Here is a 12,715-nt window from a genome sequence, read left to right on the forward strand (position 1 = left end):
GCAGCGCGCTCACGGATCGCTACTTCTTAGAGGGAACATTGGAGCAAGAATATTGCTAAGTTATATAGGCACTTGTAAAATTGCTTATGCTATGCATTGTGTCCTAAGTTTCGCCTGGTTAGTTGATATGTACAACTGAGGGATAAAGCACTGGCTGCTCTCTCTGTAGTACCTTCAAGTCCCACTCAGTAGTTCAGCCCTATTTTATGAAGGAAGAGATAACCACCCTGTTCTCCCACTCCCAAAAGAAAGTTACAATCTCCACATTAGGACAAAGGTACCTTACCTAGGAATGGTGGGCAGCCATTTTCAGCTATGTATATGGTTGGACTCTCGGTTGCTAGACAGCTGTATAAAACCTACCTGCAGCAGGTAATTCACGGCATCAACTCAAACACCCCTGGTTCTTTAATCCTGGGGTTGCTTTGGTACTGACCTAATCTTACCAGCTGAGAACAGCCTTTATAATTACTGGTAAGGAGCCTCTATACAAATTGTTCAAGTACAGCATGCTCCACTTTGTCACCTCCACCCCTGAGAGTGGAGGATGGATCTTGTCATGGCTGAGGAACTGTTAATTCCCTCTCCACAGCAATGATATATTTGCTTTGGATTATCAGCAAAAGTCATGGGATGGGAAAACATCTTAGTCCATAGTGCAACAGGGACAGCTATGGCCAAGATGAGCCATTACCTGAGCTATGACATCTGAGATGGAGGCACATCCCACCAAGAAACTGTACTTGTGTTTCAAGAGAATGCCAGCATGGGTCCAAGCCTGCCAAAGACAGAACAGACAGTTTTGAACATTACTAACATGGATAATATTAACTCTTAATTTCCAGAGCTCTGTTTTTTCTTCTGTAAAACTTTATTCAAACATTTAATGATGTACTTTCTTGCAGAGTCAGCATGCATGCATCTAGGCATATCTAGTCCAATAGTACAGAGGGAGCATACTGTAACTTCTAATTCCTTTTTTCTGGGGCTGGGTAGAATGAACAGTTTAAGTAATTATACAGTGGTTGCTGAGCAAAGAAGCCAGTAATGAGAAGCTGCCTTTCTTCATGTCTGGGATGCTGTGAAGCCACATTAGAGTTCTAACTGCGAAGGGTGGGGGCTCTGTTCACCAGTTTTTAGCACATAAGAAATGTAGCTCTGATTTCATTCCCCTATTGGGTATAATGAATCTTGCCTTGAAAAATAAGTTTATTGATGCCGCTACTTCTTATAGTTGGTTATTGGTTCTAGTGGAGAAAGCAGATGGGGGCAGAGGTACATCAACAGTGGTGAAGCCTCCTATTATTTCATATGATGGTAAATTACTTAGAGGTGCAAGTTCTTCTTCAGTCAGGCTCCAAATACCTGTCAAGTAACTGGGTCCTATAAGCAGAGGTCAGCACAGAAAGAAGAAATGTGAGTTAAAACTTAATTCTGAGCCATATACTCACCATGGCATCCATAAAAGGGAAGGCAGCAAGATAAAGGAAGGCCCTTCGCGTTTTACTTCCCACAGATTCATCCACATGGTGCAGCTTGTTAATAATGTAATACCCCAAATCACTATATGCTGTAGAGACACAAGAATAAAAGAACCAACCACCTTAGTATTGAAGCTTACATGGAGATTCTAGGTGAGATTTTTTAATCACACCTGGAGGAGGCAGATGCCAAACTCAGTTAGGCATTCCTGGAAATCCACCACTCTTCTTGATCAGTTGTTGCCAGTTGTTGAAATAACAGAATTTTAAGACCATGTTGTATTTTGTGGATATATATTAGACAATAAGTATCAATGTGCTAAAAGGTCTATAAAACATTCATTCTCACTGAACACTGATATTACCCGTAAAACATATACAAAGCAGTAAAATGGCTGAGGAAAACTGATAAGGTATGCAATAAATTGCATTTAATATGCTCCTCTGATTGCTTCCCATCTACCTTTACAATTAATCACCTTTCATGGGACTAATTTCTATTCATTAATATCTCTGAGCAACTTCAAATGGCTGTTTCTTCTATTTCATGTTTTAAGGTTGATATCTCAAACATCAGAAATAGCCTTTGTACTACTGGAAAGCTTATTCCAATAGTTTTCATTTGGGCATTTTCTGTCCTTTTTCATTCTGTGGTATTTATTTTTAAAGGTAACTGAAATAACTTTTAATGCTAAATTTTAGACTGCTCTAAAATGTGACAAGTTTCTTTTTGCAGAAGTGTGGTATAGTTGGAGTTTCAATACAATGGCAGATGGAAAGAAAAACAAATCCAATAATTTTTAAATATACTTTATAAACAATGTATAGAATACAACACTTACAATCACTTCAAATGATTAAATTCAGAAAGGCCAGATTAATCATGCAAAAACAACTGTGATTCAGCCCTCATATATAACCATTATGATGTGGCCTTCAACTGCATGACGATCACATACTGGTACTAGTTAATTTTTGGCATTTAAAAAAAAAATACTTTGTACAAGCTTTAGTGTACTTAAGAATACAGATAGCAGATACCAAACTGCATTTCATATGCTTCATATATCATTTTACATAATCAGATGAACAGAGGTTATTACTATACTATTAGTGGTTCCACTCAATATTTTCTAGCCTAAGCCAACCCTCACAATGGAATTAGATGGTTACTCAAGAAGGTTAAAGAAATTTGCTTAAACAACACCCCCCCCGTCTTTCTGTTTTTTAAAAAATTAAGTTGTTACCAGGGATCCTGTTTTTCCTTGATAAAAAAAATCACAAATTCAGTGATAAAAAAATCCAAAACCCGTGGTAAAAATTTAAGGCCCCCCCACGGGCACCCCCGGCCCTGCTAGTGCCCCTTACTCCCCCCACAACAGCCCCCCAGTCCCACACATGCAGGCACAGGCAGACACACAGACATACACATGCACCCCAGCAGGTAGGTGTGTGTGGTGGGACAGGGGGAAAGGAAGGTGTTGGGGGGGCAGATTGAGAATGGGGTAAGAGTGCACCTCTGTGCCTACTCCCAGGATGGGGGGGGTGAGGGCAGCAGTGCCCCTCTGCGGGCCACATATGTGTCACCCGACCAGAGAAGGAGGAAGCTCATATGTGGTGGCTGCCACCATACCACCGCCACTGGGGGTGAAGCTGGCTGGAGGCTGAGGGAGGAAGGATGTGTTGTGGGAAGACATGCAGTACCTGCTGGCCAGCAGGCAGTTCTGGTGGGGCTTTCCCCAACAACTCCCCCTCCCTCAGCTCGGGTAGCCAGACACAGTGGGGGGGAGTGAAGAGCACGACCCGGGGCACAGCAGCAGAGGGGCAAGGGGCACTACCAGCCCCACGCAACACACTGCCCCCCACCTCAGCTCACTCTGTGTCCAATCCCAGGAGCAGGGTTGGGGGGGTGAGGGCAGCAGTGCCCTTCTGTAGGCCTCACATGTACTGCCTGGCTGGTGGGGAGGGGGGGATGCATGCAGCAGCTACCATCACCACCACTGCACCGCTGCCACTGCACCATGCACCACTTGCCTGTGGCCAGCATTGGGAAAGCTGCATGAGATGTGGTGGTGTGGTGGCAGTCACCGGGAACAAGCCCCCTGCCCGCCCCCTGGCTGGGCAGGCATGTGCAGCTCACAAAGGATCACCGCTGCCTTGGCCCCCCTGGCCCTGCTCCAGGCAAGCAGCACGGGGCACAGCGGCAGCAGTGCAGTGGTGATGGCATGCAGGGCTGTCACCACCACCACGCTGCCACTGCCACTGGCGGCCACCACCACACCACTTCCAGCAGCTGCCCCCACACCGCACCTCCGCTCACATGCAGTAACAGCCGCCACCACCACTACACCGCCACCACCGTGCCCTGCGACGCTTCGCTAGAGCAGGGGTGAGGGCAGCAGTGCCCCTCTGCAGGCTTCACATGCCTGCTTGGCCAGGGGTGGGGGCTCACATGCGGTGGCCACCACCACACCACCATGCCCTGCATCCTGCGCGGCTTTCCTGCTACCGGCCACAGGCAAAGGTGCAAGGTGCAGCGGCAGTGGTGCAGTGGTGGTGGCGGCTGCCATCTGCAACATCCCCCTCCCCCCCAAGCCAGGCAACATGTGTGTGGCCTGCAGAGGGGAACTGCTGCTCTTGCCCCCCTGGCTCTGCTCCTGGGATTGGGCACAGAATGAGCTGAGGTGGGGGGCTGGCAGTGCCCCTCACCCCTCCGCTGCCACGCCCTGGGGCACACTCTGTTCTCCCCCCTCTCCCCACCTGCTTACCCTCCTGCCCAAGCTAAGGGAGGGGAAAGTGTTGGGGAAAGCCCCATCAGGAGCCACAGTCGTAGTGGTGACCAACCTTTTGGCCCTGTAGGCCAGATATGCAGTGGTAGGACAGGGCCCTGACCATGCTAGCCTTAATCTCCCACTGTTTATCTGGCCCACGGGCCCAGACCCAGTCCTGCCATGTGGGCCGATGCAGCTGGAACCTGATTGTGCAATGTGGGGCTGGTGCAGTTAGTGCCTGATTCTGCCATGCAGTGCTTGCAAATTTGGTGATGGGGGAGCAGTGCTAGTGTCAACTGCCATTGGGCTGGCCGCAGCAGCCTTACCTGGGGGTCCTTCTGGGGTTGCAGCAGTAGCAATCCTGCTGCTTGGAGCTTGGCCAGTAGCTGGAGTGTAGGTCCAGCCAGCCAGACTCTAGGTTTGAGTAGCACACACTGCCCTCAGGTGTGCCGCTCTGCTTTTTTTGCACAGGTTTTTCTGACCACTGGATATCCGGGAGTCAATCCCCCCCCCGCCCCCCCCCACACTGCTTCCTTGCAATGTGGAGAACAGCTGGAACGGCTGAACATGCAGTACATGGTGACAGATGTGTCTGTAGCACCACATGGCTGTGCTAGTCTGGATGTGGCCACACAATAGACATACCTGCAATAAATGCACAACTAAATTAACTCTTGGAGTTTGCCAGCCCCATTCATATATCTATATTAAAATAATGACAGCAGTTTCAAACAAATGGCAGCATTGTATTTGCTATGAGGCCATCTACCATCCTGCATATTATTTTTACATCATAAAAAAAATAAAACTAAGTCTCTCAGGAGGGTGGTATCTTTTACTTCCAGACATAAAGCCACATATGTCAATATTATCTTTACTGGAAAAAAATACTGCAGGTGGCTTTGGATTAACCGATGAGTTCTCTAGACATATTCCATACTCATGCTTTGCAGCCAGAGTTAAAAATAAAGCATTCCTGAAGAATGAAAAACAGCTAATGAAAACAGCTACTTGTTGTCAGGTAGATAGGTGGCGATGCAGTTGAAATGAGAGCTGATCAGGGATTTTTCACCTACATGTTTTTTGGTTAGAAAATGCTGATTTGTCTAAACTAACTTTTTTGAGGGCAATGTTCACTGAGAAAGATTTCTCATGTTAGAGGAAGAGAATAGCAATTTACCTGGAAGTCTGGTCACTCATCTGACATAAAGGAAACCTAGGCTCAGTTCTCTGCTCTGTGTGATTTAAACAAGGAACTTGAACCTGTCTCCCATACCCCAGTTCAATGTCCAGACCACTATTCTATCCTGGAGTTGGTGCCCCTTTCTGTTTGTTTTGTTTGTAGACTGGGGAGCAGCAGGAGGCAAAATATTTAGAAATGCCTTAGTATAGTCTTAAAATAGAATCATAAAATTACTAAAATTTCAAATTATTACTGGATGGTAAAATAATTCCTTTCCTCAGAATTAGCATAGCTCTCAAAACACTAAAAGTACTTAAGGATGTAATGTAATGTTTTTGAGCAGCTGAATAGCTCACAGTACTCAAAACTGATGCTGCTTGAATTTTAAAGCGATCTTTATTTTTAAGTGGCAAAAATCCATATATTCTTTCAGTATGCATTTTCTTTCTTCCAACTCCCCTGCTAAAGAAGAAATGCTTAAGTTGGCTGGCAGAAATTTAAATTTCTAATATTAGCTACAACTATAGCAACCTTCATCACAGGATGTCAAAGCATTATATCTTTTTAATGAGTTCAATCTCATTCCTCCAAAACAGGAAAGTATTATTATTATTTTAATGATAGGCTCAATGATTATAACAGGAGTCAGTTTTCTGGTGCATGAAACCTAAGATCCTTGCTTTCTACATCAAGGATCAGTTCACTTCCCTGCAAATTGAGTTTTCTAACTAGGAAGGGCATCTTGAGTCCCTCTGGGTCAAAATATAGGGAGGACATGGGGAGAGTGACATACTTGTGGGTGTCTACTATAGACCTTCCCACCAAGAGAAAGAACTTGATCGGGAATTCAATAGGGAACTCGTCAAGGCCATGCGCTCTCAGTGCATGATCATCATGGGGGACTTCAACTTCCCTGATATCTCTTGGGATGAGCACATAGCCAAATCAGATAGGACATGCAGCTTTCTTGCTTGCATTGATGACCTCTACCTAACACAGGAAGACTATTGGCTGACTAGGGGAAAGGCATTGTTCGATCTGGTCCTGGCCATAGTGGAGGACCTGGTGAGCAATCTGAGGATCGAGGGGAAGCTTGGTGACAGCAACCATGATTTTGTCACCTTCTCAGTTTACCAAAGAGCAGGCAAATCTCTCGGTAAAACTGAAATTCTTAACTTTGGGAAGGCTGACTTTCACAAACTCAGAGATTCGGTAAGTCAGGCAATTAGGGGCCATACCCCTCTAGATAAGGGAGTACATGAGAAATGGTCCATAATACTTGAGGCCCAGGGGAAAGCCATTCCATCTCACATGAAATGTAATCAACGGGCAAGGAAACCCCCTTGGCTGAACAAGGAACTGTTGGACCTCATTAAACTCAAAAGAGAAGCCTACTCCAGTTGGAAAATGGGAAGCATCACCAAAGAGGACTACTCAGCACTCGTCTGCACCTGTAAGGAGCAGTCCAGAAAAGCCAAGGCACAAACTGAACTCAGGCTAGCTTTGGGGATCAAGGACAACAAAAAGTCCTTCAGATATGTGGGAAATCAAAAAAAGAATAAAGATAGCATTGGGCCCCTGAGGGGTTAAACAGGGCAGCTGACATCTGACGCCCAAGAAAAGGCCAATCTCCTAAATGACTTTTTCGCATCAGTTTTTCACCGTCCCAAGGGGATCACACTGTCAGAAAGGACATGAACCAGCCTGGAAGCCCAAAATTGATGTGAATCAGATGAAGGAACACCTTGATAATCAGGACATTCACAAGTCTGTGGGCCCTGACAGATTGCACCCGAGAGTCTTGAAGGAGCTGGCAGACATTACTGCATCCTCCTTAGCAAAGATATTTGAAAATTTGTGGCATTTGGGTGAGGTCCTGGAAGACTAGAAAAGGGCCAATGTGGTCCCTGTCTTCAAGAAAGGGAGGAGGGATGACCTGGGGAATTACAGACCAATCAGTCTGACGTCCATCCCTGGAAAAATCCTAGAGAAAATTGTCAAGGGATCTGTGAACACCAGACTAACAGAAGGCAAGCTTCTGAAGGCCAGCCAACATGGCTTTGCGACTGGCAGGTCTTGCCTGACCAACCTCAGCTCCTTCTATGACCAGGTGACATAAGCCCTGGACATGGAAGATGACGTGGATGTCATCTATCTAGATTTCAAGAAAGCCTTTGACTTAATTCCCCATGATGTCCTCAAGGCTAAACTGTGGCCTTGTTCATCTTAATATTCAATGGCTAGGTAACTGGCTACAGGGTAGGACCCAAAGAGTACTAGTTGATGGGACCAAATCAACGTGGCATAGGGTGAGCAGCGGAGTCCCTCAGGGCTTGGTACTTGGGCCAGTACTCTTTAACATCCTTTACTAACGATCTGGAGTCAGGAATCAGATGCAAACTGGCAAAGTTTGCGAATGACACCAAACTATGGGAGAAGGCAGTCATGCCGCAAAACAGGCTGGGGATACAGGCTGACTTGGACACGCTGTCAAGGTGGACTGACCAAAACTGGATGGCCTTCAACGTTGAGAAGTGTAGGGTGCCTCACCTCAGTAGGAAAAACTCTTACCACACTTACAAGCTCGGTTAGCACCATGACCAAAAGAGACTTGGGGGTCTTGATTGACCACAAAATGAATATGAGTCACCAATGTGATGCTGTGGCTGACAAAGCAAACCAAATTCTGGCATGCATCTACCGATGCATCTCAAGCAAAAACCAGGGACGTCATCCTCCCACTTTACTTGGCCTTGGTGAGGCCACAGCTGGAGTACTGCATCCAGTTTTGGGCCCCCTGCTTTAGGAGGGATGTGGAAAAGCTTGATAGATTCCAGAGGAGAGCCACTCATATGATCTAATGCCTGGAGGGCAGGCCGTACAAGGAGAGGCTGAGGGATTTGGGACTCTTCAGTCTGGAAAAGAGAAGGCTTGGGGTGACTTGGAAGCAGCCTACAATTATATAAGAAGGGTACATCAGGAGCAGGGAGAACAGCTGTTCACCAGAGCTCCCCAAGGGATAACAAGGTCTAATGGCCACAAACTCCAGGAAGGCCAATTTAGACTAGACATAAGAAAAAAGTTCGTTATGATGTGAGTGTCCAGGGTCTGGAACAGACTTTTCCAGAGGTGGTGCAAGCACCTACTTTGGACTCTTTCAAAAAACGTCTGGATATTATTCTTCCTGGGATCACTTGATCCTAGCTGACTATGGTGGGGGGGCTGGACTCAATGATCTCACAAGGTCCCTTCCAGCCCCTAATGTCTATGAAATCTATGAAGATTATTGGAGCCTAGGGTTTCTGATTTGCCACCCTGTGCTCTAGTCTTTTTCAAAAAATAGCGTAATGTTTAGTATGAACCAGTCTAGTGGGCATGTTAGAACTGGCCTGAACACACACACACACACACACACACACACACACACACACACACACACACACACACACACACACGGTGTGTGTTCATCATTGTGTATGCTACAATTTCTTGAGATAAGAAAGTGTTCTACCTGGATTACACCTACACAGCCTCTTAGGCACCGAGTGCCTTTTGTCCTCCAGCCTGGCTACTGAAATTCTTTGTTCTGAAACTGGCAAGCAACACTTTATCTACTGCCTGCCTGGGAAAAGTAAATGACAATGTGAAAGGAAGCTAGACATGCCTTGTTAAGTGCAGGGATTGTGCCTTTAAGAATGTCTCCAAAATGACTGCTGCGTTGTGCACTTCCAGAACCTTGGAGAGCTGAAGAATGTTCTACTGAATATTTATACAAACATTTCATTGGAAAGAAATGTCCAGAGTACATGTTCCATCAGCATGTAAATCCAGATGTCAGTCTGGGTTAAGTGGCAGCCAGGCCAAGATAATAAACCAGCTAAGGAATGAATTGTGCAGTTTTGTCAATAAGGAAGAGAAAGACTTGATTCTTTATTATGAGCCTAGTATTAAAAGGGTCCCATCTCATATGGAATGTTTGTCAATACAGCACATAAAATAGAGAATTATGTTATAAATCAGTTTCCTTCTCCAGCAGGGTGAAATTAGTGAGGGGTATTATACACATATAATGAAAGAGTTATCTATTACATTATTGTTCTCTCTTTTCAAGCTCATCGTTCCTTCTCAGATGCCTGTTCAGAGCTTTATTCTCTGGTGCCATCATACATTTTCCAAGAAGTCCATAAAAGGTGCATTGCCATTTAATAGGCAGCACCCATTGTCAAAATCTGAGTCGAAACTGAAACAGCAAGAACAAAGAAAGATGGCCATGTCCAAGATACTCGACTGAGGCTCAAGGTCAGAGGGAAATGTTATTTGACTTCCCAGGTGTGCCACAGAATCACTAGATGACTGTGGCCATGTACATTAATTTCTTGGTACATACTATTATGTGTCTCAGAGTGATGAAAATTATTCATCGGTCTCCTGTATACAGTGATGGGGTGATGGTGCTCTCAGTACCAAGAGGCACACAGAAAGCTCACAGGTACAAGTCTGTACTGTTTGTCTCAACTGGACACCAACATAGAAGATTTCTGCGACTCATATGAAGGGGTGGTCTGGTGCAGAAGGAAGGAAGCATGAGTTCACCAGTGTGAAATGTCCTATTTTGGCATTTTCAAGGAATAAGAGTTGCCAGGAGGCCTGCCTAGGCACTAATTGCAGCTGCAAATGTGCTGATAAGTATAGAGTTAATTTCATTTCCACAGCTGTTGGTTTTCTTCCCTCCCTCTTGTTTCCTCAAGGTGTTTCTGTTCCTCTGTAGTTGAGGCTCATTGTATATGAGGATGGCTGTTTCATCCTCCTTATCCACCACAGAAGCATCTCATTCAGTGGATTGGTGTGTGGCATTTAAGTATCTGTAACCTGAGCTTTCATCTCATTTGGAGGTAGTTTGTGACAAGCACACAGCTGCTGAAAATCAATTGCTGGTCCTGTGAGGCTACCAGTCAGCCACTGGGCTCCTCCTCTTGCAATGAAATTTGTACATCTCTGGGTCAGAAAAGGATAAGCAGGATTTAAAACATATTCAAAGGAAACTTGAAACATAAAACTTGACAGCATCATACAGTCAACTAAGGCTAGGTGTCTAACAAACTCAGTTCTCTTCGGTTCCCTACCAACCTTGGATGTGGTCTTTATATATTTTCAGGCACACACATGGCAACATAAAATGTTTTCCACTCTGCCACTGTGAACATCTGGAAGACCGGATAAAGCACTTTCAAATTCAGGCTTTAGAAAGTATTGCAGGTAAACATGTTTTTGTTTCTTTCTTTCCCAGAAGGGCAAGGATGGGGTTCACGAGTTTCTGAGTACAGAAGTGCTCTATTTTAGACAAAACTTCAGAGTTACTTCACCAGAAGGTTTTGGAATGGCTACTTGCAGACAATGTTGACTGATCATAAGATCACATACCGAAGAATCATTTTACAGCTTTTTGTACTTAATGGTGGCTGTACTATGGAGGAAGCTGATTGCTATATTTTAAGCCTGCTGAAACCTTTAACAGCTTAGAATGAGGAATAGATGGATCAAGAACATAATTGTGTCCAATGAGCAAAGCTATACCTCTGATCTGATATATACATTACAGAGGACATGGCTCATGGCTGAGGAATGAACCAAGCAAGGAAAAATCTCATTACAGAATTTGTAAATAGCTATGTGTTTACAATATGGACTATCCACAATTTTCAATGGCAAAATCCAAGCCATTATTGTAAATTGAAGCGGTCTGTATATATTAATGAAATTAAAGGAATTAAATATATATTTTTAACTTAAGTTAGTGATAGATTGACTCTAGCATGAGGCTACTGCAGCCAGCAACCACATGCTCACTGCCTCTATTGTTTTTAACTATTTATTAAGGTGATATGTCAATGATTACCATTTCAGCAGTACAGCAGGTGACATGGTCATGATGCTGACAAGAGTGCCAGGTACCCATTCCTGTGTGCTTTGAAGGGGCATTTAGTAAACATGATGAAAATGTGGCAACAAGCCAGAGTGATAACAGCCACAGACATCTGTTCGCACCAGATGCTCCATGCTAGAGGAGTAGTAACAAGGACAGGTCCCAACCACCTACAGGCTGGTTGGGACAGCATCAGATTGGTCACTATCAATAATTCTGCAACCAATCTCTCTTTCTCTGTCTTTTACATGTGCACACATACATGCACGCATAGACATGCTTATACACACACACACACACACACACACACACACTTTCAACAGAAAAGCAGTTCCTTACTTTCAGACTGCTAAAATGGAGTTTCTGCTGACCACCATACCATTTCACATTCTTCACAATTTCTCTCCATTCATCTCCTCAGACAGCCCACAACTATAAAAAAGATATAACACTATACCTGCATCTTTTTCTTCCCCCAAAGTCTTCTTCTCCACGATGTAGACAGATCCATTCTGCTCAGTGACCTGAAGTTTGTTTTCAGGGGGCAGTGAATCTGGTCCAGTTGTCAGAGGACTTGTGGCCTCCAGCTGCTAATGGTGCTGGTGGGTAGTTGAATGAATATCATGTTTCATTGGTCTGGCAGAAAGCCGCACCTCTTGTTGCTCACTTTTTTTTTTCAGAGCTAGACCAAGATGTATTTATGCAGTCTTCTTGCTCCAATGTTCCATCAGGGCCCTGGTTTCAGTTTGGCATGAAATAATTTTGATAAAAGCTAATGCTAGTTATACTGAAAAATGGATGATGACCGAACTGGGTGAAAGATGATGTTGGCTTTTTTTAACCAGAGTGCCAGCTCTTGCTTGCCTAGTTTTGTACTTAGTGGTGGCTGTACTATAGAGGAAGACAGATGCCAAGGTGCTCATCCTGTATGCATGTCTAGGAAGCAGGTGTAAAGTACTTAGTGTGCCAGAAAGTCCTGAGAAATAGCTCCATGCAGTACAAAGGGATGTCTTCCTGCAGAGTGAACTGGTGACCCCATAGATATGACTATTGTTAGCTGACTCAGCTACACAGCAGTCAGACAGTATCATCATCTAGTTCCACCCAGACAACTGTACGATAGCCTGGCCCATAAGCATGACTGAAATAGACTGGCAGTAAGTTGGGCAACCATGTGCTGGTGGTAGAGTGCATGCATGGACATGAACTACAGGCAGAAGTTACCGCTTTAAACCTGTTCAAAAGACAATGATGCTGTGCAACCCATAGAGGATTCCTGTTGCAAGAAAACCTACCCCCTCATGATTTCCTTTAAACACAGAAAGGAGAGCTCAGAGCTCCCAGTGCATCAGGGCTG

The 12,715-nt window shown here is 44.8% G+C and overlaps 1 protein-coding gene across 2 annotated transcripts in view; it reads right to left on the reverse strand.

Moving 5' to 3' along the window:
• The window catches only part of ANKH (ANKH inorganic pyrophosphate transport regulator), a 146,384-nt gene that overhangs the window by 46,600 nt on the left and 87,069 nt on the right, over positions 1 to 12,715 (reverse strand). For both annotated transcript variants that reach the window (XM_019541753.1, XM_019541759.1), the window contains 2 exons: positions 1,452 to 1,570; positions 695 to 778 (listed from right to left, as the gene is read on the reverse strand). In XM_019541753.1, coding sequence (XP_019397298.1) covers positions 695 to 778; positions 1,452 to 1,570 — 203 coding nt within the window. The remainder of the gene's footprint in view (positions 1 to 694; positions 779 to 1,451; positions 1,571 to 12,715) is intronic.

Source organism: Crocodylus porosus, unplaced genomic scaffold, assembly GCF_001723895.1.
Source record: "Crocodylus porosus isolate Cpor-Errol unplaced genomic scaffold, CroPor_comp1, whole genome shotgun sequence".
NCBI lineage: Eukaryota > Metazoa > Chordata > Crocodylia > Crocodylidae > Crocodylus > Crocodylus porosus.